Genomic DNA, 27,425 nt, shown 5'->3' on the forward strand with positions numbered 1-27,425 from the left:
TCCCTTTCGTGCCCCTGTTTCCCTAGGATGTGGAGCTGATCCTGTCGCTGGCCCTCCGTGACCACTAGGTGCCCACCTGCCCATCCACGATCCCTGCTGGACCCTCTTAGCCCCATCACTGACTTTCTCTGCACTCAGACCCCACGTCCTTCATTGTCAACCCTCCATTGTACCCAAGGCAGTGCTGGCTGGGTGCAGAGTTGACTTTCCATGGCACCGGGGATGGGGGAATGAGGGCGCTCCCCACCTGGGGGGCCTTTGTCAGGCTGCTGTATCACAGGCCCTGGTCCATGTTCTCACTGCCGCTCGTGGCCACACTTCAGTGACCTCCTCCAAGGCACCTGCCTGGGTTCCGTTGATCAAATGCATGGCTCTCCACCCCGCTACTCCTGAGCACTTTGCTGTCCACACAGATATGACAATGTTGTTCCTTCGCGTGTCCGTGGGTGTGTGTGTCTTCGCTCTCAAGTGTAGATTCCAAAAGGCAGGGACTAGGGTTTTCTCTACACCTGAAAGAAAGGCTGGCATACAACAGCACTCACTAAATATTGGTTGAATACATCAGTAAACTTCTGGAGAACAGGCACTGTGTCTTTTTAAATGTTTGGATCCACCGCAGTATATTCACATGAAAAGTACATCAGTAAATGTCTTGTTAGATTATTCATCTAAATGTGCCCTTGGAGTTGTGAACATGCTCACTGCCAAACTTCCAGATCATGTCACATATTTTCTCTGATTTATAAAAGGCGATATATGGAAATCCTTAGAAAAGCATGTATGCATGCATGCGCACATACACAAATTTTTAAAAATATTGAGTCATTATTAAGGGAAAAAATTTTGGAATCGATCCTAACTCCGAAAGCTGGCCTTACTCCTAAAGCCTTTTCCTACTGTTCTGGAGTTCTTTCCTTCGGTGGGACCGGGGACAGTAGTTTATCTCCATGGATGCCAGAGAGCAGGTTTTAAACTTGAAAAAGCCTCACCCATCTTAGGTTTCCAGTACTTGCTGAGCAACCGAGTTATTATTCTGCAGGACCACAAGGGAGCTGTTTGCACGTGAGCTTTTTCTTTGCGCTGTCGGGTTATTTATCCTGTACAAACGAGCATTCATCTCTGTCTGGGTTTGCCCTCTTTTCCAGGGAGGTGCCCTTGAAGGATGCTAAGGAGTACGCAGAGTCCATTGGTGCTGTTGTGGTTGAGACCAGTGCAAAGAATGCAATTAATATCGAAGAGCTCTTTCAAGGAATCAGTGAGTACCTGATTTGTGTTTTCCACATAGCTTGCATTTTTATGCTCTGGGAGTCAGAGGATAAAAACCAGGGAACTCCAGAGGAGAGCATTTCCTCTGTGTGAATTTGGTCCGATGCCACAGATACTAAACCCTGCAGTTCTGCCCTGGTTACCGCAGACCCACACAGTGCATCCTCCTTCTCCATCTCCACGAGTCTGTGGTTTCACCTGCCGAGTCTGGGTTTTGTGAATCAAAATGAAGTAATCCTGTTGAAAAATAAAATGTATTTTAATCAAAGAATTATGTATTTTATAGCATTTTATGTTAGTATGTCCAGGGGAGGAGAAAGAAAATAGAGAGTGATAAAGGTATAGAAAACCAAAATCACTCATGAAACTGAATGACTCTGGGCAAACGAAATAAGAGAAGCTTTTAGTCATTTCTTTTGCCTGGTGATTGTCGGCAAGAAGTGGTGTCTCCATCCCATGTGACCTGAAGTTGGGAAGTCGGTGTGGAAAACTTTTCCTCATTTCTGATGAGTTGTTTTTTTTTTAATTGAAGTATAGTTGATTTACAATGTCGTGTTAGGTTCAGGTATACAGAAAAGTCATTCAGTTATACGTGTGTGTGTGTGTATATATATATATACTTTTTTTCAGATTCTTTTCTCTTACAGGTTATTAGAAGATATTAAGCACAGTTCCCTGTGCTATACAGTAGGTCCTTATTGGTTATCTATTTTATAGATAGTAGTGTGTATATGTCAATCCCAAACTCCTAATTTATCCCTCCCCTTTCCCCTTTGGTGACCATAAGTTTGTTTTCTATGTCTGTGAGCTGTTTCTGTTTTGTAAATAAATTCATTTGTATTTTTTTTTTACACTCCACGTGTAAGAAGTGATATCATATGGTATTTGTCGTTCTCTGCCTGGCTTACTTCACTCAGCGTGATCATCTCTGGGTCCATCTGATCAGTCACTGATGGAAGCTGGTGGCTCTTGTCTTTGTCCCCAGTCCTGGGTCATGTTTGCTTCCCTATCTTTATGTTGGTCTCACGAATAACCTTTATCTGCGGCTGTTCCCCAGCCGACGGCCAGCTTGAACCTTCACAGCTTCCTTGGTAACAGCTTTTCCATCCTGGATCCCCCCAGAGAGCGACCTGCCGGTGGCTGTCTCGAGAAACTGTGTCCTGAGATGCCCTCGGAGCGTGTGCCTAGCCAGGTGCAGGGAGCCAAAGTCCTGGGGTGCCCGTCTCAGGAAAGCCGAACCCCAGAACAGTTGGCTGGGCTGCAGGCAATTCCAGAAGGGAATTCCAGAAGGGAAACTGATGTTTTGGTCTCCGTGCGGCCTGCAGTCCCTGTTGGCGAACCTCTCAGAGGCAGAGGGGCCGTGCTTCCCAGGACAGATTTGATTTCCTTTCCGCTGGTTTTGGTTTGTTACTTCAGACTCTGAGAACCCACAGCAGGGAATATTTTGCTTGTTTCTCTTGGCTTGAAGGAGACTTCACCGCACATGAGGAGCTCTGACCTGGGTCACTTACAGGGCCCAGGAACACGCGAAAGAAGCAGTGGAGCTCTCTGCAGCCCTGGTCCCACTTGTTCGCCGGGGTCCACATCCACTTCCTTTCCTTCCTCCTTCAGAAGGATTTGTATTCCTGCTGCGGTTTCACCCTCAAAACAATAGTGTTCTCTGAGCTCTCGGGTCTCGGAGGTCGGACTCTCGCGCGCCAGGGCTGTAGTTTTACGTTGGAAACCCCACATCCTCAGACTCCTGGTCCTGCCCGAAATTGGGCCGTGGGTGCAGGGCTGCGCCGTGTGAGTCTGGGTGACGTCTAAGAGGGTTTGGATTGAGCTCATTCCGCTAATCTCATATTTCTTCACACTCTATCTTTTCTGGGGACGTTCAGCTTTCCTGGTACGTCAGTCTAGTTGTACAGCTGGTAAACATTTTGTTTTCATGAATATGTATTAGTGGTTTTAATTAATGCAGCAGGAGAGCTACTGACAACTGTGACATTCACAGCCGTCCCTGTGCAGCTCCTGGTATTTTCCAGTGCCCTCTCCCCCACATCCACGCAGCTCTGTGTACCTGAAATTCACCTTGGGATTTCTGCACGAGCTTGGGGACCTTCTGAGGTTTCTGCAAAGTCATGCTTTTGATATAAAATGACATAAGGACTTCAAGGAAGAAAACAAGCCTAAGCCCAAGCACTAGTCTCTCAACTCAAAAGCTAATTCCTTTGCTCTGTTCGGCCAGTATAAATCCCTTCATGCATATGAGGTCTTTATGGATCAAAGTGATGGAGACTTTGCATAAGGAATTCCTGAGAGCCTGGTGGTCTGCTTCATTTAATAAAAAAAAAAAAAAAAAAAGTTTTGCTTATAGCACTGGGTAATCATGGCTTCAAATCATTAATTCATAGAGAAGCCATTGAATTCTTGTATCTCCTCATCTTCCACATCAAATAAACAGTTGTTTGTTTCTGTTTCATTAGACTTGGGTTAGAGTTACCGTAGCAAAGAAGCCTGTGGATACCCAGACAGTGGCGAGATGTCCGTCCATATTTATAATGTGGACCCTGGTGCCTCCCTGGCCTCTGTTCCTTCAGGTACATGTCTCCAGAGCGGGATGTTGTCACCCACTTACAGGTTAACTTAAAACACAGTACTGAGCGCACCTAGATACATTACAGCAGACACCTCGTTCATTTTCCTGCCCCCTGTTCCAACTTGTATTACATACGCTCCTCCCTGAACTCAAAATAGGTCAAGATACTGCTGACACCTGTGCCCCCCAGAACAGGGTTGCAGAGACAACATGCCCGGGAGAGAGCAGTGACAGAAAACCATGCAGAAGGAGTGAGAAGAAAAGCCGTTAAAGAGGTGTGCTTAAGCAAAATTGATTCGTACGGACTCAGAGCAAGAGACCAGCGTTTCCCTCTTACATTCCCAGAAGGCCCGTAAGCCAGAAATGAGACAACTGTGTTTTGGGAACATAAGTTAATATATTTCGTAACTGGAAATTGTTAGCAAAATACTGTTTTCAGACTGAAGCTGCCCTGTAAAGTGTTTGTGCTGCCCTTTGGGGTGGTCTATGCACACTCCGTTCTCTGGTTGGCATCCTTCCGGTGCCCTTTTCCACCGCTCACTTTTGGACCCGCTTTACCCAACGGTGTGTGGCTAATGTTCTTTCGTGCATCTCCATTCGGGGTTGTTCTTTTTTTTCAGCCGCACCACGTGGCATGTGGGATCTTAGTTCCCCAACCAGGGATCAGGCCCACACCCCTTGCATTGTAAATGCAGAGTCTTAACCACTGGACTGCCAGGGAAGTCCCATGGGGTTGTTCTTATTTTTTTTCCTGGGTTTTTAGACCTTTAGTTTGAACACTAACGTTTTCCGTTTTGAGTTAAAACATAGGAAGGATTCTTAGCCAAGAAAATTATTGTCCATTGGGTTTTTAAGTTGGTGTGTGGAAACACAGAGAATACTCGATTGCTGTCCCAAACCTGTATGGTCTTCCCTATGAAACTACTCTGCCCATCTCAGTCACCTTGAGAGGCAGGTGAGGAGCCCGGACAGCAGTAAAGGCTTCATCCTTGCTCCCTCCTTCGTACATTCGCTCTCTCCTGCCCCACCCTGCATGAGGTGCCCCTCCCTTCCTCCCCACAGATGTTAATTCCCTGGAATCTCCTTCCTTCGTGAAGTCTCATGCATGGCTCTCCCCTTTGACTTGAGGTTACTATGGTCTCTGCTCCATCACTCTGACACTTGGACATATGCTTTCTCTGAGTGATTCTCCAAGGGTTCCAGGTATGCGTTTCTTCTTCTGGTGAGCTGTAAGTCCTCTGGGAGCTGATCTCATTCTGGCACATTCCCCATAAAGATGAGGCTAGGAAATAAGAGCGTGTCCGATTGAGGTTTTTGAATCTGGACCTTCCAGCTCATCTCATGCTGTTCCAGGAGATAATATTTCAGTGGATTCACTAGATCAAGTGAAATGTGTCACTTTTCTATGGGTACTTAAGTTGGCTAGCACCAGGCCACGCTGGACACCAGGGACAGCCTGGGGAACAAAACAGACTGACGGTCGAGTGGGGAGACAGGCTGTGGGTACAGTCAAGTGGGTGCGTAATTACACATCGTAGTCAAGGCTGAGAAGCAAAAGTACAAGGACCGTGGGGACAGTTACAGGTGGGGACTTTAGATTGGCTGGGGAAGGTCTCCCCAGGGAGATGGTTTTAGGCTAGACCCGAAAAATGAGAAGAAGGCAGAGAGCTCACGAACAGCAGTCAGGCCAAGTGGACACGGTGTGTGAGTTCCTGAGGCAGGAAGTGGTGGAGCCTTTAAGGAAGACAAAGGAGGTGGGTGGGCTGCAGGGTGGGAGCTCAGGAACCACATGGAGGTGGGGAGGGGAAGGGGGTGTTAGAGACTGAGCCAGATGCTTGCAGGCCTTGTAGTGGGAAGATCCACCCTGGAGAATGTGTCTGGAGGAGGAAGATGCTGTTGTGGTCCTCTAGGAGAGAGGCCTTGATGAGGAGGAAAAACGTGGATGTGAATTTCAGAAGTCTTTTGGGAGTAGAACCAGGAACACTGGGTAGTGGTCCGAATGGGGAACAAGGAACAGCATGGTCCTGAGATGCACCCCAGGCTCCCTTCCCTGGAAGGAGGAAAGTGAGCACAGGAGCAAGTCCTCTGAGGCTGGATTTGCTAAGAGCCTGGCAGACTGGATTCTGGAGCGTGGGGAACACAAGGTTTGCTTTGTGGATTTCAACTCAAATCCCCTACCCTTTAAAAAGAATCTCTCCCTGAGGGCAAAAAGATGGGCTGCAGGCTCAACAGAAACATGTCTGGATTGGGGCAGGACCTAGGCTGGACAGCTGTGCTTCTGCTCAGCTAACTTGAATACTGACTAGAGAACACAGGGTTTGTCCTGAACATCACATCTGGAGATGAAACTAGGCTTTTGTTTGTTGTTAGTTTGAGAACAAGGTGAGAACTATTTGTTTTTTTTTAAAGTGAATGTAATTAGAGGTACAAGCGTATGAGTTTGGAAAAATTAGAATAGGGTGTTAACATGAAAGACAGGAAGTTAAGGCTTACGGGCAGTGATCGTGTCTTGTCTGCAATCATGTTGCACAGAGTGTTAGCTATTTTACGTCCACTGGATTTTGAAATTCTCTAGGTGGACACTTTTGGTTTGGAGCAGGTTAAAGAAAGTTTAAAACAAAACAAAACGTATGCACATCTTATAATAGTACAGCAGACTGTCAAATGAAGGTAAGTTTAGCCTTTGTGGGACAAGGAAAGGACAAAGACAAAGCCTGTCCACTTTCTTAACCCCTCAAAAGTTCATTTACCAAATGCAATGATAGGAGACCTCTGCAAAAGAATGTAGTTTCAGAATGTGGGTAAGTTGGGTCTCAAAAGCCCTAAACATGCATATCTTTTATCCCAGTGATTCTAAAGAAGAAATTGACCAGGCGTGCAAAATGTAGTAAGGATGTTTCATATAGAGCAAATTGTCATTCTGCGCCATTGTTCCAATTGCTCACATATATACTAGCTCATTAATGCACCGTTTGTCTTGTGAAATAGGCACTGTTATCATCCCTATTTTACATCTGAGGAAGCTGAGGTGTGGAGAGGTTTGTGATTTGCTCCAGGTCACAGAGGGTCAGGATTAGAAGCCAGGCAGCAGGGCTCCAGAACCCAGGCTCTCAACTGCGAGTCTGTATCACTTCTCATTGCAGATGGCAGCTTATGGTAACATTATTCATGATGGTGAAAAACAGGAAATGACTTAACTGTGCAACACTTGGGAAATAATTTTTTAAAAATCATGGGACACCGGTATAAACTAGTGATTAAAAATGAGTTTGTAAATCTGTCTTTAGTGACATAAAAAGATAAATTGTTGAGTGTGAAACCAAAGTTATAGAGCAGTTTGTATAATATCCTGATTTTATAAAATATGAACCATATAATATATAATAGTAAATATATTCTTCTGGGCAAATATTGGGAAGATACACACACATTAAAACGTCAACAGTGGTTGTTGCATGGCGGTGAGATTGCAGGGAACTTAACAAAAGACTTTATTACAGGAAAATTTAAACATATACACCAGTAAACTGAATAACATAATGAACCGTCATGTACGGTCGTCACCTGCTGTCCTTGGAGGATTGCTTAGGACCCCAGCGAGGATCCTCAAGTCCCTTATATAAAAGGGTGTAGTATTTGTATATAACCAAGCACATCCTGCCATATACTTTCAATAATCTCTAGATTACAAATAATACCTAAGACAATGTCAGTGCTATGCAAATAGTTGTAAATACAATGTAAATGCTATTCAAATAGTTGCCAATGTGGCAAATTCAACTTTTGCTTTTCGGAACTTTCTGGAATTTTTTTTTTCTCGAATATTTTCAGTCTGCGGTGAGTTGAATCTGCGGATACAGAACCTGCAGACATAGAGGGCAGACTGTACTCATAACCAAGCTGGTTTCATCCCTACCCCCCACTCCCCCTGACCCCCCGCCTGTATTATTTCGAAGGGAATTCCAGACATCATTTCATCTGTAAATATTCTCAGCATGTAACTTTTTTTTTTTACATAGAACAATGACATGCTCACATTAATACTCATAATGCTATAATCATATTAATATCGTCAAACATCCAGTGTTCAGATTTTCAATGGTTCATAATGATCATAAATGGTTTCTTTGTTTGCATGTTATAGTTTGTTTGGATCAGGTTGCAAATAAGCTCCACACACAGTGGATAAAATTGATAAAATTAGCTGGTGTGTCTTTTAAGCCCCTCCTTAGCAGTAGGTTCCCTCCTTGCAATTTCTTTATGCGAGCAGTTAGGTCAGTTGTCCTGATCCGAGTTGAAAACACAATGGATTTTGCTGAGTTCCATTTTAGTACCGAGTGGTATTCCGTAACATGAGTAAAAATTTGTTAGTCCATTCACCTAAACATTTGGGTTGTTTTCAGGTTTTGGCAATTAATTACAGGCAAGGCTGTGATGAGCTTTCGTGTACAAGTCTGTGTGGGTAAATACCTAGAAGTGGCGCAACTGGCTTATCTCACAGCTAATGGTTCACACTCTAAGGGTCCCCCAGACTGTGTTCCAAAGCAGTTTTAACATTTTACATTCCCACCACCAATACAGGAGAGCTCCAGTAGCTCCAGCTCCTTGCCAGCACGTGGAATGATCAGTTGATAAAATTTCAGTCATTCGAATGGGAATATAGCGGTCTCTCCTTGTGGTTTTGACGTCCATCTTCCTAACGACAGATTATGTTGAGTGCCTTTTCGTGTGCTTATTCGCAATCCTTGTGTCTTCTTTGGGGAAGTGTCTGTTCAACTTTTGCCCGTTTTGTATTGAGTTGTTTTCTTATTATTGGGTTCTAAAGATTATTTACATAGTTTGGATACATGTTCTTTATCAGATAATTGTCTTTCAAATATTTTCTCCCAGGCTGTGGCTTGCGTTTTCACTTTCTTGACAACGTCTTTGGAAGAGCAGAAGTTTTTCATTTTGATGAAGCCTAGCTTATTAGATTTGTTCTTTGTGGCCTGTGTTTTTTCTTTTTGCGTCTTATAATTTTTAAATGTTAAACTAAAAGATTAAAAGGGATCTATCCACACAATGGAATATTTTCCAGCCATAAGAGGAAATGAGCTATCAGGCCATGAAAAGACACGGGAGAATGTTAAATGCATATTTACTAAGTGAAGGAAGCCAGTCTGAAAAGGCTACATATTATATGATTCCAACTATATGACGCTCTGGAAAAGGCACAACTATGGGGACAGTAAAACGATCCGTGGTTGCCAGGGGCTGGCAGTGAAACTATTCTGTGTGATACTGTGATGGTGGCTACATGTCATTATACATTTCTCAAAACCCATTGAATGTACAGCGCTAAGAGTGAGCCCTCGCGGAAACCATGGACTTCACTTAACGATCAGTAATGGCTCATCACTTGTAATAAATGTTCCACACTCCTGCCAGACGTTAAAATAGAGGAAATCGGGAGTTAGGAGGAGGAGTGTATGGGAACTCTCTGAACTTTATGCTCAACTTCTTCTGTAAACCTAAGGCTACCTCCCTTCCCCAAAATATAGTCTATTAATTAAAAAAATAAATAGAAGGAAATGATGCCTTTGAAAGGTAAGGAAGCCTGATGATCTTAGAGTAACTTAAGCCCCTCCGTGCTGAAGACGTTTGGCATTTTGGACTAACGGCCAGTGGTGATCTGGCCCCTCCCTTCCTCCTCTGCTGGGGCATCACTGTTCCCGCGGCTCCTAGACTTGAACTTCAGTTTTCCTCCCCCGTCTCTTTACCCTCCCACATCCAATCAATTGTCACGTCTGCCAGGTGTCTTCCTACAGTTCTCCTTCCAGCCCTGTTTTCTGCTTCTCTCCACTGCACCCAAATTAAGGCTCTCGTTATCCCTGACCTAGATTTTCTGCCAGCCTCCGGCTGAATCCGCTTCCTGAATCCTAAGCCATGCTGGTCCTGCACAGAATGTTAGCACCTTCCGAGGTCTAGACTCTAATGTTCCAGGTCATCTCATAATCCCAATATTGTCTTCTTTACGACGGCAAAAGGACGGTTAAGAGGATGACCTCGAGTGTCATGCATGTGTCGCCTGCCCCACTCTGTATTTCTAGGGCAGGGTCCCGTGATTGTGAGCACCGCAGTGGGCCATAGAGACCCCTCTCTAAATGGAGAGGCGTGGAGGTCATGATCCAGGGCAAAGACTGCCAAGTCCTAGTAAACTTGGTCTCTGGGTGATTCAGAAAATCAGGATCAAGAAATGGAAGTGACAGGGCAAGTACCAGCACCTCTAACACCAAGGAAACAAAGCTGAGCCTCATAAATCCTGGGACTGGGATAAGAGAGAAGAATGCAAACAGCGACTTGTCAGGGAGGACTCCAGGCCTGTGCAGAAAGCGGCCGGTCGCCACACAGGGCGAGAAGACAGCTGCAGCTGAGGCTGTTGTGTGTAAAAGCGTTACAGCCCCAGTCCAGAGCCGTGATACAGCTGATAGGCTTGGAGTTTGTTTTCTCACATACTGAATTCTTGAGGAATCATTTATTAAAGCCTGCTTTTTCTCTGGGCTATCAACTTTCAGGAAAATGGAACTCCAAAAAAAAAAAGTCTTTTAACTTTTCCCAAGCAGAATCTTACACAATCCAAACCTTATTAAAATAAACACCCTGACATAGGATTTATACTCCAGAACGAGCTCTTTGGAGGTTGTGTACTCAGAGGACGTTTTATAAGAGCAGAAACATGCAGTGATGTTTCTTTCAGACGTTTGCGTGTATATTTCTGTCCAATTCTGTGTCCATGTAATTAATACTGATTCAACAGTGTTCCAAGGTGATCACCTTGGTACCAAACGCTATGGCATTTTCCAGAACTATGCTATTGTGTAAGTGCATTGAAGCTTTGAGTAAGTTCCAAATAACTCAGACCACAAGATCCGAGTTCTTGGTGTGTTTTCACAGCGCTGGTGGCTTCCTGCACTTTTTAAGGTGCTTGCGTCGTTGTTAGGGCCCGGCTTTCCTTTCTCTGCCTGAAAATGGAAGCACTTCCTTTCTTCTTACTGTTTGAAGCTGGCACGTGCGGGCCCCTCCCCGGCTGAGTGTTTAGGAGAAGAGCAGGATGGGCCCCATCCTAGTAACTGAACCCTAAGCATCCACTGTGCGGAGGGGGAGGCAGGGGTTGATACGTAGCTGCATCCAGAGCCTGGGATGCTGGGGACCCGCCCATTGTCCTGGGCTCCTGGCACATTAGCCACAGCGTCTGTGATGCGTGGTGGTTGTCAGGCTACTTCCCGTGTTCTTTTTGTAGGTGAGGAAAGGCCGTCTTGGAGAGAGCAGATAGCATGTCTGAATTCACTCACCTGGAACAGTCTCACTCAGATCTCAAAACTCTTTCCACCAGATGAGAAACACAAAGTCTAAGGAAACTGCAGTAATTCTTTTTTTTTTTTAAGGAGCTACTGAAGAAACTTTATTCACAGAACAAGTGTGAAAATATCTTTTTATTGGTATTAAAAGGGAATTTTAAGGCTGTAATACCAGCTCTTTATTCCTTAAAGGGAAGCAGTTACTATAATGATGTACTTGGAGCCACACGGCTAGTTAGCACCTTCCCCCTTCATTGGGGAACCATGAAATCTATTATGTTCCCCCAGGAGGGCAGTTTTCAATGAGAAATTGCTACATCTGTAAAGAACATTTTCCAATTGACCCTGATGACAAGACTTTATCCACATCTACACGATGATGACAAAATTGGACATGACTAAAAGGTTTGGGCAGCCCAATTCTCAGGAAAAAAAACCTAGAAACAAATGTCATGATACCCATAAAAATGCCTTGATGTGTCACAGGACACCAATCTAAGCCTTTAATTCACATTCCAGTGCAGATGGCCTCAAAGGTGTTTTGTTTTTGTTTTGTTTTGTTTTGTTTGCGGTACACGGGCCTCTCACCGTTGTGGCCTCTCCCGTTGCGGAGCACAGGCTCTGGACGCGCAGGCGCAGCGGCCATGGCTCACGGGCCCAGCCGCTCTGCGGCATGTGGGATCTTCCCGGACCGGGACACGAACCCGCGTCCCCTGCATCGGCAGGCGGACTCTCAACCACTGCGCCACCAGGGGAAACCCTCAAAGGTGTTTTGGATCAACGTTTTTTTTTTTTTACATCTTTATTGGAGTATAATTGCTTTACAATGGTGTGTTACTTTCTGCTTCATAACAAAGTGAATCAGTTATACATATGTGCCCATATCTCTTCCCTCTTGCGTCTCCCTCCCTCCCACCCTCCCTATCCCACCCCTCCGGGCGGTCACAAAGCACTGAGCTGTGGATCAGCGGTTTTTAATTTTTTTTTTTTTTTTTTTTAGCAGAACAGCCCTTTTCTCAAAATTTTACATGGAACCCAAATATGTAAACAAACTGCAGTCATTCTGTCTCGGAGAAATATTTTGTTCTATTCAGTGAGATTTGGGATATTCTGAAGATAAACAGAACCTGGCTTCTCTCAGAAGCCGAGTCTGACACTGATTCAGAAACGTTGCTCACAGTTTAAAACAAATAAGAGGGGCGTCTTCTTGGGGGGCTGCCTCGAGTGTTACCTAATCTTGCTCCCAGACCTTGTCCCCCTGACCGTCTGCTGAGGAGAGAAGTGAGGGCCAGGGAAGAGGAGGAGGAATCGGGACAAAGGAGGTGCTGATGGGATGGGATGGGCCACTCCGGCATTACCCTTTCTAGCTCTTCACTCCAAGTCACTTTTGTGACTTCAATCTTCTGGATGAGCTTTTTCTATATTTGAGGTACTTTTCCTAGGAAAAAACTTATGAAACTTTATGACACTTGGTGTGTAGAATCGGTCACATAGAGGAGGGCATACCGCTTAATGCTATTTTGCTAACTTCAGAGTTAACAACTTAAGAATACCATGAGGTTGATGGGAGTGTAGGATACTGATCTTGACGTAGTCAAAACTAATCGGTAAACAGTACTTGACTAGTTAACTAGGGCAGCGGCATGCACCGGTCAGAGTTACAATTTTGTCCCAAAATATTGCAGATGCAAAAGCCCCTATTACAGCTCCTAACACTCGCAGGAGGCACCCGAAATGTTAATTTAAACAACTTAAGTAATTGTACGTGGAATCTAAAATATGACACAAATGAACTTACCTACGAAACAGACTCACAGATGGAGAGAACAGACTTGTGGTTGCCAAGGGGTTGGGGGAGGGAGGGGGAAGGACTGGGAGTTTGGGATGAGCAGAGGCAAACTATTATATATAGGGTGGATAAACAACAAGGTCCTACTGTATAGCACAGGGACCTATATTCAATATCCAGCGATAAACCATTATGGAAAAGAATATGAAAAAGAATGTATATATATGTATGTATGACTGCATCACTTTGCTGTACAGCAGAAGTTAACACAAGATTGTAAATCAACTATACTTCAAATAAAGAAATAAATAACACCAGTAATGCTGTAACTTGACACTGCCATCCCTCCACAACACATCAGTTTCTCTGGAGGGGTATGGAACACTTGAGCGGGAAGATCTGACCTAAATATATCAGAGTACTGGTAGTCACTGGGAACTTTCCCCTCTATTTATCACTTAAGATTGACAAAGTAGGAGAGGCATTTTGTTTCCTTCCCTTTTCTTATGACTAATAAAACAGACACAGCGTGTCCAGGACAGGGAAGTACATACTTGCTTCTGGATTAGGACAGAACTGTTTGGAGGATGGCCTGCGGCAGCTTTGTACAGCTTTGTGGAGGACACAAATTGGCAGAAGCAGTAGCTGCAGAAATCCCTCCAGCCTTCATGTCTGCCCCGTAAGCGGATAAGAGCTCTACCACGAATTTTGAATTTTGGGTAATTGCCAATGGCCTTAATCTTTATGCTTGAGCTTCCATGAGTGGCCATACCACCCAATCTACACAATGCATTAATACCTGTGAAATTGACGATTTCCACCCTTGTGAAAATGCACCTCTTCCAGGGCGTTTTGGCTCTCTTTATGGTCCTTAGGGCATCCACTTGCATGGAAGGGCTTTGTCTTGGAACTAATTTCCCTTCCATCTCTAATTACTGGTTACCTAGTAACTGATGCCCTAATTAGCTGATTTTTTTAAATCCCTGTTTTAGAGCTCGTGTTTCATGCCTTTTCCATGGGGGTTAGAAAAGTAGCATCAAGAGCTATGGTGGTAGAGTGGGAGGGACACAGGCTTTGGGATCCATCAGAAAGTCAAGATGTAGGTTATAATCAGAGAGCCACCTGTGCCCCTTGGTATTGACCTTCAGGTGTAGCCTAAGTTCTCCAGTTAATAGTAAAATGGTGATCATAACAGTCATTTCACAGCTTCACAGGACCCAGTGAAGATGTGCCTGTGAAAATCTTTTAACTGTGAGGTTCTACACAAATGTTTGTTATTTCCATATTCCATTCCTTTTTAGAAGACAGCTTTATTGAGACAAAACTCACATACTATACATTTCACCAAAATGTACAATTCAGTGTTTTTTATGTGCACCCATCAGCACAGCTTTAGGATTTCTTTATCATCTCCAAAAAAAAAAAAAACCCCACAAAAAACAAAACACATACTCTTTAACTACAACACCCTATCCCCCTCCACTGCCTGTTTAATTTTTACTTTGGATTTGTTAGCAGAGACTCTCAGCTAATTCTCTAAATTAAAACAAGATTACTTGTGAATGACACTTAAGATACTGTTTCCTGTGAAGAATGTCTCCAAAGGCTTTCCAGTTAATGCTCTAAGTGCGTTGGCAGGATGAGGGACGGGAGCTCAGTGTTAATACGTGATGTTACTGGGACCATCACAATTCCCAAGCCAGGTCTGTTTTTAGAAGCACAAAGATGAGGCCTCACTAGGAGCTGAGAAGGGGCTCATTCCGGTGGTGGATGCGGGGGGGAAGGCTGGGAGGAACCAGTGGCTGCTGTTTGTGCAGAGAAGAGGGATGCCGGCTCTGGAGCAGGGCTTCCACCTCCGGGGAAATACTTATGATCAGAAAGCTACTTTTCCCTTTCCTTAACTTTCTATGCTTGAGCTTGACTTCATACAGCTGAGGGAGAGGGGGAAAGAGCTAGTACCACAGCCCCTCTGCCTCATGTGCGACCTGCACATGACTGGAGAAGTGGAAGCGGGCTGGGGTTGGCTGGGAACAGGAACTCAACCTTGGCCTCCGTTCCTTCCAGGTCGCCAGATCCCACCGTTGGACCCCCATGAAAACGGAAACAATGGAACAATCAAACTGAAGCCAACCTCGCAGGCCGGCCGGCGGTGCTGCTGACCTGGGGCTGGGGTCCCCTGTGCTTGAAGAGGTCGGAGCTCCCCTCCCCGTGTGCTGCTGCGGGGGCCTCCCACCCTCGGTGGCCTGGCCCCTGGCTCAGAGGGAGGTGAGACCCGCAGGGAACGGAGCAGGGAACATCCCTGGAAAAGGATTCTTCAAAACTCTGGGAAAAACCACCACACTGCCAGGAAAGGGCCTTTGGTGCGTGAAATTCACTCGGAGGGAATGGATTTAGGTATTAATTATAGTTGAGTTTTTTGTTAAAAGCCTCAAATTATTCTTAAATTTGTACAGAAGTCTTACTGGCTTATGTGTGTGAGATTCTAAACTGGTGTTCCACTCTGATTTCCTACGTTTCTAACCAAATTTCAGGAACTTCTTCAGTGCCATTGCCTTAATTACTCAACCAACCTCCACTGAAAGGTTCATGGAATTTCCCTTTCAGTGGAGTGTAATTGGACCATCTGCTATAGACTTGCGCTGTTATGAAAGTGGAGAAAGATGTATTAGGAAGTTTTATCTACATCTGTGACGTTTACTTAATGAACATTTTTCTAAGTTTTGGTCATATAAACCAGCCAACCAAATCTGACTACAATATATCATGTCATTCTGGGATTTGGAGGGCCGGTTTGGAAGTCATTGGAGTCACTACTGTGTAAACTGTAACAAACGCAGGGTATAAATATTATTCCAGAGACCACCTGGTTTGCATCACCTCCACAGTAATAAATTCCCACTCTCCTAGGGAAGTTTCACACAGAGTATTATTTTACTAAGAGAGTTTGTCATAGTGTCATATCCGGGGAGCAAATTACCTGGAGGATGTTTGAATCTAAATTGTAGGGCAAACTTCGAATAATATCAATGAATAATAGGTTACAGGAAAGCCAGCCAGAGGAAGTACCAGCACATTAAGATTCTAGACCCCGCAAAACTGCAAAATCAGAGAAAGTCTTGAAGAAGATGCCAAGCTTTGGGGCTGTGGGTATTAAGGCTAACCAGAAGGCCAACCCTGGAATGCCAGTTGGCTGAGAACAAACTTCAGTGAACCCTCCCTTTTCAGATTTCCTGTCTGCTCAATTAATTAAAGATGTCTGAATCCAATGGAAGGAAAAGGGAAGAAGACATGGAAAGGAGGAAAAGCCGTCCCCATTGAAAATTCAAATCCTGTTTCCATTCTAACTTGCATAGAAACCTGGGATCAAGAAGCAGTTGGTTTCCTACGAGGGCTCATGTTGGGAGGTGATTCTTGGAGGATATTCAGATTGGTGCCTTTTTTGGGGGTGAGATGTGGTTGATCACGTAGTATGGCATCAGGGCCAGCTGGTACCTTCAGGGCTCAACAAACATTAATTGGAAACCTACAGTGTAAAAATCAGGGAAGAGATCATAAGCTGAGTAAAACCCTCGAACTTTCAGTAACTGTGCTTGAGTCCTGCCAGGCTCTGCCCCTGAGCCCTGGATGGGCGGGGACGCTGAGTCTGCCACCCAAAAAAAGCGAGAGTCCTTGAGAGACCAGGGCCGAGTTCACACTTCTTCACGTGGACTGCAATCAAGAAAGCAGGTCGAAATCTCAGATTTAGGGTTTTTAAACTCGAGAATGTGTTGTCAGTTTGATGTTCTTACTGCTTCCTCCAGCTTGCAAGAGTAACTTGACAATCTTAGGACACGAACGCTGGAAACACTTATTTTTGGTTCAGGAGTGCCTCGTAGCTCTCTCAGACGGGTTCCTCAAAAACTGTTAGCAGTTGGCACGTGGACGTCTCGGCAGGGCCTTTGCAGGGTTTTTTAGGGTTTTCTTCACCTTGTCACTTTTATGGGCTACTGTGATTCTGCTTGCAGGCCAAGCGATTATCTTGCCTCTTTCCGAAGTTAAAAAAAAATGTGGGTTGCAAATTCAAATGACCTAATTCCAGGTGTAATGTAGGCTTATTTTGGAATCTTTCATCATCCAGCTGTCCCCAAGGACCTGGGCTTGTCTCTAGACAAGGTTGCCTAGCTAAGGAGGTACGCAGCCCAGCAAGTCTTCGGTGCTCGCATCTTGCATAAAACAGCCGGTCTTAACCAGCTGGGTACCCACCCAGAAGCCCACGAGGGTGGGAATCACTCTTTTGCCTTCCTGTATGGCCTTGACTATTCAAGCCATCAGGGGACAATGTGTCTATAGTCAGTCCTTGGAGCAATTGGTAGAAAGAGTAGATGGCACTTGGGCACACACACGTTCACAGGAACACGGCGTCTTCCCTGAAGATAGGTGCTCGAGCTTTGTCCACAAGGAGGCTTTCGGATCTTCCTTTATTTTGCCTTGAGAGTACTTTCTGGCTGTTCTAATCTTTGAACTATAACCACGCAATATCATGTAAAGGCCTGGAAATTACTGTTGCTCCAAAATGTCAAGCAGCATCCTTTGCCCAATTTCCCCAAATGTGCTCTTTTCCTCTGTTTTCCTTTCTCTCCTGTGTGGTACCCGTGTGTATATGTGTAAATATGATTTCATATTTGTTATGCCGACATGTGATCCATTTCACTGGCTGAGTCTGGCTCGTGACTCTGTGTCATGTAACGCAGGCACGGGCTCTCAGAGGGATTATTTCCTGGTGGGAATCTCTAAAATGGCAGTGGGGTCATGCAAACATTCTACCTACGCACATAATTGACCTGCCATTTTCATAGTGGAAAGTGGTACATCGGGGCGCTAAAGATGACTTCCCTTGCAAACCATAGACGGCTGAAGACCTAAAGCCAACATTTAGCCAAGCAAAGCGTTGGGACCCACCGAGGACCGAGGGAGGCTCGGGTGACCAAAGTATGCCCCCTGAGATCAAGGAACGTGGCCTGTGATGGCTGAAACTGGCTCCCCTCAGGGGCCCTGCTTCTCCCTGCTCTGCCATGCTCATTGTAACTTGAAGAAAGAGTGGGCTCATAAATAAAAGGACTCCAAGCCTCATTCAGACCTATTAGGTTCTGGTTTAACCATGAAACCAGACCCAGTGATCCATTGTCACCGCTCAGTTGTGTAAACTGCTCCCTTTCTCGTGTTTTTGTAAAGGGCTTCTGTCTGGGCTGGACCCAGTTCTCACGTATAGAAGACGCTGCTGCAGACATTAGGACCTCTCCACCTTATATTCTGTAGTAAAGCATTGCCCTCCACATCGTCCAATTGTATCTGTTATTTTTGGTTTAACGCACACTGATTCATACTAATAAATATTTTAAGTTTTACCAACTTTGTCTTTTTCTTATTATAATGTTCCGATGAATAATTGTTTTAAGTAGCTTGCTGGCTGTGGGAGGGTTTGGAAGGTCAATCTCTCTAAGCTTCCGTTTCCTCACATATCAAATGCAGAAAATAATTCATATGCACACATTCCCAATTCTGGAATCCCAAAAGCTTTGGAAGAGACTTTTTCTTAAGTTTGATATGGACTCATTTGGCCGTAAAACCAGACCTGAACTGATGTGATGCTATTTATAGCTACTTATCCAACCAGGCGGGGGTGAGGGGGGAATGTCTGCACATTCGGTTGCAGAATTCCTGCTCTTTGCTTGTAGGATTCGATCCCTGACTCTGCTGCATGTTCTGTAATAGATGCACCATATTACTGTTATAAATTCCAGACAAAATTCCGAATTCTGAAAACATCTGCCCCCAAGGTGTCATACAAGGTATGATATCCACCATATAAAGCTGTAGCATCTACCCTGCAGGTGTGTGTCCTCAGGATTCAAGGAGAACATGCGTGTGAAGAGGGCTGCCCACGGGGGCTCCGGGCAGCCAGGAGGGCCCTGTGTACACAGACGTCAACACCCTCAGTGCCTCCTGAGTGGGCTTTACGGGTTTCACTGGACAGAAAGTACCTCTTTTGGTCCCGGCACGGAGCAGGTGCTCGTAAACGAGAGCAAACACGAATTTAGCAACCTGCTTTGCTCTAGCTATTGTCCCAGGTGTTTTACATCATATGACCTCATTCTATTTTCACAACCCCCTTTATCAGGCAGATACTATTATCTTCTCCATTCTACAGATAAGGAAACCGAGGCCCAGGAGGTTAGTAAGTCGCCTACGACCATAGACTGGTAAGAGAGGCAGAAGTCAAATGCTAGCTTCTGTTATCTTCTCCTGTCTTTTTTAATTAAAAAATTTAACTTTTGGGGCTTCCCTGGTGACACAGTGGTTAAGAGTCCGCCTGCCGATGCAGGGGACACGGGTTCGTGCCCCGGTCTGGGAGGATCCCACATGCCGCGGAGCGGCTGGGCCCGTGAGCCATGGCCGCTGAGCCTGCGCGTCCGGAGTCTGTGCTCCACGACGGGAGAGGCCACAGCAGTGAGAGGCCCGCGTACCACAGGGAAAGAAAAGAAAAAAAATTAACTTTTTTTTGTTAATAAACTTTTTTTTATTTTTGGCTGTGTCGGGTCTTCATTGCTGCATGCGGGCTTTCTCTAGTTGCAGTGAGCGGGGGCTACTCTTCATTGAGGTGCGTGGGCTTCTCATAGTGGTGGCTTCTCTTGTTGCGGAGCATGGGCTCTAGGCCCACGGGCTTCAGTAGTTGTGGCACGCAGGCTCACTAGTTGTGGCTCGCGGGCTCTAGAGCACAGGCTCAGTAGTTGTGGCGCGGGCTTAGTTGCTCCGTGGCATGTGGGATATTTCCAGACCAGGGCTTGCACCTGTGTCCCCTGCACTGGCAGGCGGATTTTTAACCACTGTGCCACCAGGGAAGTCCCAAATTTAACTTTTTAAATTAAAGTATAATTAACACATAACAGTTTCAAATGTACAATAATGACTCCATATTTGTATATCTTGGGAAATGATCACCCACAATAAGTCTAGTTAACATCTGTCACCTCACATAGTTACAATTTTTTTTTCTTGTGCTGAGAACTTTTAAGATCTACTGTCTTAGCAACGTTCAAATATGCAACATGGTGTTATTAATTATCATCACCACACTGTCCGTTCTATCCCCAGGACTCATATTCTAACTGGAAGTTTGTACCTTTGACGACTTTCTATTTTCCCCTTTCTTTACTCTCATTGTAAGGACTGTAAAAATAAAAGAATGAAGGAAAGGAAATCCACATTCACTGAATGCTTCCCATGAGCTAAATCCTTTCAAACTGTATCTCATTTTATCCAAAACATGAATCTGAGAAGGATGCACGATTGTTCTCACTTGTGCAGGAGGACCACAGAGGGTTCAGCTGGCCTTCTGAGGTCTGCTTAGTTGGGGAGCAGGACAGCCCCCCACCATGCTGAGGCCAGGCTACCACTCTTGCATCTCAGGAGGAGGTGCTGGTCGGGGACCCAAGGGTTAAGCAGCTCAGGCTGGCAGAGCTGAATCACGATCAACGAGATTTCACTCAACTATTACCTGATCCCAACTGCGGGTGTGCTGACCCTCCACCCACTGCTCAGACTGCTTCGTGTATCTTTTCCTTGTCCCTGACTTTGACATTGACCCCATCATTCAGCCGGGACTCAAGTTCTTCACTGGCTTTTTGAAATGGCTTCTGGATCAGCGTCTGACAAGTCTGACTTTACAGGGCCTGAGGCACTGAATTCCTTCAGAGAACCCAGTCCCCAAACCCTGTCCCCAAGTGGGCCCGGATGACCCAAGCGTGGCTAGTGTTCTCTGCTCGCCTTTACCTTGAGTTTTCTCCGGATTTGTACCTATTCTCTCCTTTTTTGCTCCTTCAGAAAAGGATCCCAACTCACTTCTAAAGCATGTCCCAAGCTTTTTTTTTTTTTTGCTTCCATCTTAAAATTCCCTCTGCACTGTTTTCTCCTCTTGTTCACTTACACATATGCATAAATTGTCACTAGGTTTGATAAACTACTGTCCTTCTCCTTTTCCCCATCAAGCTACCCTCTCTTTCCTTCACACTAATTGAATTCTTAAAGGAGAACCGTGACCTTCTATTCACTCCTCACCTGAATTTAGGTACCTAATTGCCCCACCACTGCCCTCTCTCTTCTCACTCCCCCCACTTCCCCAAGGGCACCCGAGGCTGTTGACTTACCACCTGATGCTCCTTCTCTGGCCTCTGGCCTGGGCTCCAAGGCTCTCCTGGCTCCTCCCCCTTTACACATACCTGCTCAAATGCAGATGCTTCCTGCAAATCCGTGCTCCTAACCCTCCTCCATTGATACCCCTTCCTAATGATCGCCTGCAATCTCAGGATTTCAACTGTCACCTCTGGGTGTTTGTCTTCCACATGGTGGTCTGGCCTGACTTTTCTCCGGAGATCAGACCTTGATCTCCAGCTGCCAGGTGGATGTCCTGCCTCGGGTACGATGCCCCTCTGGGCACGCAGGCCCCGTTCCCCTGTTACCTGTGTGTCTCATGCACTGCTTTCTCCCAGCTGCCCAGGCTCCACGTTCGAGATTCAATTTCAGCTCCTCTCAAGCATTTATCAAACAAAGTAAATTTTATGTCTGGAATTTCTCCAACCCTGAACCCTCTTTCCACTGTCCCAGTTGAGACTTTCAATATGTTCTCTCTCAACTATGCGATCGTTTCTTAACAGATCTCTTTGAATTCTGTCTTTGGCCCTCAGATCTATGGTTGAATAAATGGTAACAGTGAATCTGCTAAAATGCATATCAGATCATGTTTCCTCAAAACTTTCTGGGACACCCATTGCAAATTAAATAAAATTCCAGCTCTGTCACCTGTGGTGACAAATCCCCCTCATCTGGGCCCAGCCTCCTTCTCTGCCACCAGTGGCTGGGGCCCCTGCTCCTGACCACCTGCCCTGCGTGTTTGCTATCCTCCAAAAGGAGGTCGCAGCCCCCCTGGCAGGCCAGTTCTGCGGCATTGTTCCTATTTCTGGGAATCATTCCTGGACACCTCACCCAAAGCAGCCTTTCCAGCTACTTTCTGATTAGACAGATCTTTCTATGCCTAAAATAGCTGATTGTTTCACTGACAGAACCACGACTGACATAAGGGTTCATGAGCAATTTGGGGATGAGCTTGTGCTGAAGGTAAAAAAAATACGTTTTAGGACAAGTTGAGTGAAAATTATTCAGCAGCATCAATATTTCAAGTTGCCTCGAATCCATCTGAATTTCAGAATCAAGAGTAGAAATAATTGGAAAAACCCTGCCGAACCGAAAACACAACTCAGATCCCCAAGTATGAATGTCACGGGGTCACAGATTTCCTCATTTTTATTAAGATGTGCAGATATAATGAGACTTTAAAATTTTCCTACAAGGCGTCTACTCTTCCCCATGAGCCTGACCTCAGAGGGATTTTGGGAGGGACGGTGAGGAGAAGGGGCATGGAATTCAATCTCTGCCCATTTGTGGCATTTCAGTCTAAGGAACATGGTTTTATTCTGGAGGCAGCTCAGTCTTCCTGATTCCTGCCCTCTCCATAATATGTGGGTGCACAAGGCTGTGTGGATGAGCTGTCCCTGGGCCCTCTACCTCTTGCTGAGTCCCCATGTGAAGTGGCTGGTCTGGCCTGGTCCCTGAACTGGGAACTGCTAAGGACGGTAGATCCTGTCTAGGGCTGGGGCCCCGTGCTGTCACCCACTGTTCGAGCCTGTGCCTCTGTTCCTTGCCTCTGACCGCAGATCCACCTCTACTGTGGCTTCTTTGTTCTTCCTTGAGCTTCTACTGGTTCTCTGGTCTTAGAACACTCACGGCCCCACCCCAGGGTGTGAGGACTTCCTGATCCCTGGCCCAAGAATCTGCCTGTGACCCATGCTGCCATGTGGACGTGGGCCCTCCCTGGTCTTCCAGATGGAGCAGGAGGCAAATCCTCCCCTGCTTCCAGCTTTCCTCTGAACACATTTAATCTGTGTCCGTGCTGAGGTTTCTACCTGGAGATGGGACACAGGTACTGTTCTCTTGGTTCTTGGTCTACACGGATGGGGGTGATGTTTTCACTTCTGCCTCTTCTCAGTTAGGGAACCCCTTTGTGTCGTAATCTCCCTTCCCAGTGTCCAAACCGGACATCTGACCAGCACACAGGACTTTGCAGAAGAGGGTAACATGGTTAAGAGGATGTTGATGGTTATGGTGGGTGAGTCATAAAGAGAAAGCAGGAGCTGGGGATCCTAGAGGGAGAGGGCAGGAGAGGTGATCTCAAGTTACCCACCCTGGCCAGGGCATCCGGCAAGCAGCCCAGCCCAGCCCAGTGTTCCGAGTATGGGCTCGGAAGCTGCCCCACCATGAGCTCTGAGACCTTGAGCGGGTCACATAACTTCTCTAAGACTCAGTTTTCTCACTTGTAAAGTGGGGGTCATAATGGGACTTACCTCAGTGCTGTGTTGTGTCGCAGGAAATAATGGCTGTGAATTCATTTCAGGCACTGGGCACAGCCTCACGCACAGAGCAGCCCCCAAACCCAGGCTGTCATGACACTGTCGAGGAGGACCCTTGTGAGAACAGAGAGGGCAAACCGGCTGTGAGCACCACCCAGATACAAGTTGTTACTCCTTGTATGACGTTCAGTTGGCAAAGGTTGCAGGGGATGCCCTCGCTGGCACTGTGAGGCATCTGTGAAGTAGGGGTGGGTTGCGACAAGGACCGGAAATGGAAAGTGATGAAGCTGGAGCCCCGGAAGAATCGGAAAAGAGGCCAGTCAGTCAGGCAGACATGAATGAAGGTGAGGCTACAGGTCAGGGGGAGGGAAGGGGGACCTATGCGCTAAGGGGGTTGGCTGCAGTGTCGCACTAAGCAGACAAAGTTGTAGTTAAACAAAAAACCCACATGAAGATGACATGTAATCGATGCTGCTTGGCCTTCTGCTGAATCTGATTATGGAAGTGAATACATCTGTTATAAGACTACCTTCACGAGCGCTGAGAATGACACCCGTCTTCCTTGGAGTAGATGATCAGAATTATTTTGTTTCTTCTTCGGCATTTTTATTTTTTTACCCTTTTCTTCAGAAAGTCCATCATTACAGGTTCTATCCAGCCATGTGACACTCCTGGTCCCAGCACACACCCCGGAGGCCTTTGTCCATGAGGTCAGCAACGTTCAACACATACCTGCGGAGCGGTCTGAAGTCCTACAGGCCATGGACACACTCCCACCTGAGCAGGGCAGTGACACCCTCAGCTCCCCAGCCCAAAGTGTTCCCCCCAAGCAGGCTGACACCCCCAATTCCCCAACCCAAACCATTCTGCCCGATCAGGCTGACACCCTCAATTTCCCAGAAGAAACCATCCCACCAAAAGAGGGTGACGTTCTCAATTTCCCAGCCAAAATCATTCCCCCCAAGCAGGCTGACACCCCCAATTTCCCAGACAAAATCATCCCACCCAATTCCCCAACCCAAATCATCCCACCCAAGCAGGCTGACTCCCCCAAATTCCCAGAAACAATCATCCCACTCAAGCAGGCTGACACCCCCAACTCCCCAGCCGAAATCATTTCACCAAAGCAGGGTGACACCCCCAGTTCCCCACTCAAAACCATCCTGTGCAAGCAGGCTGACATCCCCAATTCCTCAGAAAAAAATACCTTGCCCAAGCAGGGCAATACCCCCAATTTTCCAGCAAAATTCATTTTGCCCGGGCAGGGCCACACCCACAAGCTCTCAGCCAAAACCAGTCTATCCAAGCAGTGTGACACCCCAAAGTTCTCAGCCGAAACCGTTCTGCCCAAGGAGGGTGACACCCCCAAGTCCTTAGAAGACACCATCCAGCCAATAGAAGGCAACCTGCAGTCAGCAGATGAGGCCATGGAGGTCCTGGAGGAGGATCTGGTGAAGGTGATCCTGAGCAAGGAAGACTTCGAGGTGGCGCTGAAGGAAGCCGGGGAGAGACTGGTTGCTGTGGACTTCTCGGCCACGTGGTGCAGGCCTTGCAGGTCAATCAAGCCCCTTTTCCGGTCCCTGTCCACGAAGCACAAGGATGTGGTGTTCCTGGAAGTGGACGCTGATGAGGGTGAGGGGCTGGCGAAAGACTGCAATATCGTTTGCATCCCAACCTTTCAGTTTTATAAAAAAGAAGAAAAGGTGGGCGAATTTTCTGGTGCCCTTAAGGAAAAACTCGAGACATTCATTACCGCATTAAAGTGATCGTGTGTTCCAAAAGCATTAGGAACAGTCGGCTGTTCATAGCTTGTGATTTTTTATTTACAAAAAAAGATGAGGGGTAACAAAAGTGTGTGTCCAAGTGGTACCTGCATGTGAGTCGGAAACAGTAGCTCAACCCTTTCCCAAAAGCAGTCAAAGCCCTAATGCCTGTTGTGACTGTGCTCTTGTTGATGGGACAGTGTGATATTAGAATTTCCTTTGGTGGAGATATTGGAAGTCCAGTTGTCCCCTATTTTTTAATCTTGATGTTTTTTTTTTTTCACTCACTCTTGAAAATTCAGCTCGTGTAATCCTAGTGGCAGCGCTGGAAATTTAGACAGTTTTTCTGTAGAAGGACATGTTTTAATGACGAGTGGAAATTTCTGATGTTCACATACCTTTGGGATATCTGATAAGAAAGTAAAGAATTTGAAGGATTCACATATATCTAACCTCCTTCATGTGCGGGAAGTGCTATGGAGGCCTCAGGAAATGTCACGGGCTCCACAAACATCTAGGGGATTCTTTGGTATCAGAGCTGAGACCAAGGCCATGTTTCCAGATTTCAAGTTCAGGCTTCTTTCTACTGATCCAGGCTCACAAAATCTGAGACAGCTCAAAACTTCTGGTTTTCTCAGACCAAGAGATTTATGGTTCAAGTTTAAATTAGTGTGATCCTTGGTGCCATTATGACATCAGCAACCTAGTAGCAGAGTTCCTGCTTTGTCATCCTGGTAACTGGGTTTCTGATACCTGTTCTCAGATGTCTCAGAGTGTGTGTGTGTATACACATATATATTGCATATATATGCATATATTTAATATATACAGTTTGGTGAGTTTGGACATATGCATACACACGTGATACCATCACCACCATTGAGGTAATAAACCTACCCATCATCTGTTTCCACAACTTGCCCTGTGTGTCCCTTACCTTGGTGTGTGTGTGTTAAGAACACTTTGCATGAGATCTACCCTCTTAACACATTTTAAGTGTACTATAGCATATTAACTACAGACACTATACTGTCCAGCAAATCTCTAGAACGTATTCATCCTGGATAACTAATTTTATACCCACTGAACGACAACCCTGCATTTCCCCCCATTCCCTGTCAGCCACTGTCTTATCTTCTGCTGATCTAGAATGTTTTAAAGAATTTGAGGGCTTCCCTGGTGGCGCAGTGGTTGAGAGTCCGCCTGCCGATGCAGGGGACACGGGTTCGTGACCCGGTCCGCGAGGATCCCGCATGCCGCGGAGCAGCTGGGCCCGTGAGCCATGGGCGCTGAGCCTGCGCGTCCGGAGCCTGTGCTCCGCAACGGGAGAGGCCACAACAGTGAGAGGCCCGCGTATCATACACACACAGACACACACACAATATATATGTGTATATATATGGCTTCCCTGGTGGCGCAGTGGTTGAGAGTCCGCCTGCCGATGTATGGGACACGGGTTTGTGCCCCGGTCCAGGAAGATCCCACATGTCGCGGAGCGGCTAGGCCTGTGAGCCATGGCCGCTGAGCCTGCGCACCCGGAGCCTGTGCTCCGCAACGGGAGAGGCCACGGCAGTGAGAGGCCCACGTACCGCAAAAACAAAACAAAACAAAAGAAAACAAACAAAAACCATTCCAGTTGGGCAGCGCCAAACCGTTAATGGTTAGGGGGGCTCGGCCGACAAGAGCTGGGGAAAGACTGACACGGAGAAGGTGGGGAAGCAAAGCAAGGAAATGGTTGGACTGCTGCAGCCTGAAGCCTGGTTGGCTGTGATCCTCAGGTTTCAATTTCTTACCCTTGAGGCATCTCAGGCTTTGGTTTTGGTTGGCTTGCAGAGGCCACCAAAGCCCTGGAGCCACTTCTGTCTAATGGGCTCCTTGTTTAGTTGCTTAACAAGGGCTACAGGCCGGAGTCCTCCTGGAGCAGGCTGTGGGGTCTGGGTTATATGCCTCCTAAGGGTCTGGCTAGACGGAGGGCCTTCCTTCCCCCAGTCAATGCTTATAAGGCATACGGGGACCAGGAAAGCAGGACTCTGCTCTTCCAAATTCACTCAGAAATGAAAAATGGAAACAAGAGAATAAAAAGGTCCAAATACGAAGAACAGGATGATCCCTGTTTTACTTGAAAATGGAATAAAAAGCATAAAGTGTTGTCATTGGCTCTCTCTGTATGCATATTTTTTCTTTCATTCTACTTTTTCCCGCTTACTTATAATAGAAGAAAAACAAACAAACAATTATAGAGTACTTTGGAGA

At 46.2% G+C, this 27,425-nt stretch overlaps 2 protein-coding genes across 10 annotated transcripts in view; both read left to right on the forward strand.

Annotated features, from left to right (window-relative positions):
• RAB31 (RAB31, member RAS oncogene family) overlaps positions 1-18,354 on the forward strand; it is a 111,801-nt gene extending 93,447 nt beyond the window's left edge. For 3 of the 8 annotated variants that reach the window (XR_004345392.1, XM_032602762.1, XM_032602760.1), the window contains 2 exons: positions 1,146-1,255; positions 15,035-18,354. Coding sequence is in view for 5 of the 8 variants with exons in the window: in XM_032602762.1 (XP_032458653.1) it covers positions 1,146-1,255; positions 15,035-15,129 (205 nt within the window). In the remaining 3 variants the exon portion in view is untranslated. Of the gene's footprint in view, positions 1-1,145 lie in introns of all 8 variants that reach the window. The other 5 variants (XR_004345391.1, XR_004345390.1, XM_032602764.1 and 2 more) reach the window with 5 other exon arrangements.
• Positions 18,355-22,498: 4,144 nt separating this feature from the next.
• TXNDC2 (thioredoxin domain containing 2) lies at positions 22,499-26,214 on the forward strand. Of its 2 annotated transcripts, none has more exons than XM_032602767.1 (3): positions 22,499-22,982; positions 23,454-23,765; positions 24,057-26,214. In XM_032602767.1, the coding sequence occupies exons 2-3, from the start codon at positions 23,748-23,750 to the stop codon at positions 25,173-25,175; spliced, it is 1,137 nt and encodes a 378-aa protein (XP_032458658.1). In that variant the 5' UTR covers positions 22,499-22,982; positions 23,454-23,747; the 3' UTR covers positions 25,176-26,214. The 2 variants fall into 2 exon arrangements, with proteins under 2 accessions (XP_032458658.1, XP_032458659.1); XM_032602768.1 differs by having other exon boundaries at positions 23,454-23,753.
• Positions 26,215-27,425: the final 1,211 nt, after the last annotated feature.

The sequence above is a fragment of the Phocoena sinus genome, chromosome 14 (genome assembly GCF_008692025.1).
Source record: "Phocoena sinus isolate mPhoSin1 chromosome 14, mPhoSin1.pri, whole genome shotgun sequence".
NCBI classification, from domain to species: Eukaryota; Metazoa; Chordata; class Mammalia; order Artiodactyla; family Phocoenidae; genus Phocoena; species Phocoena sinus.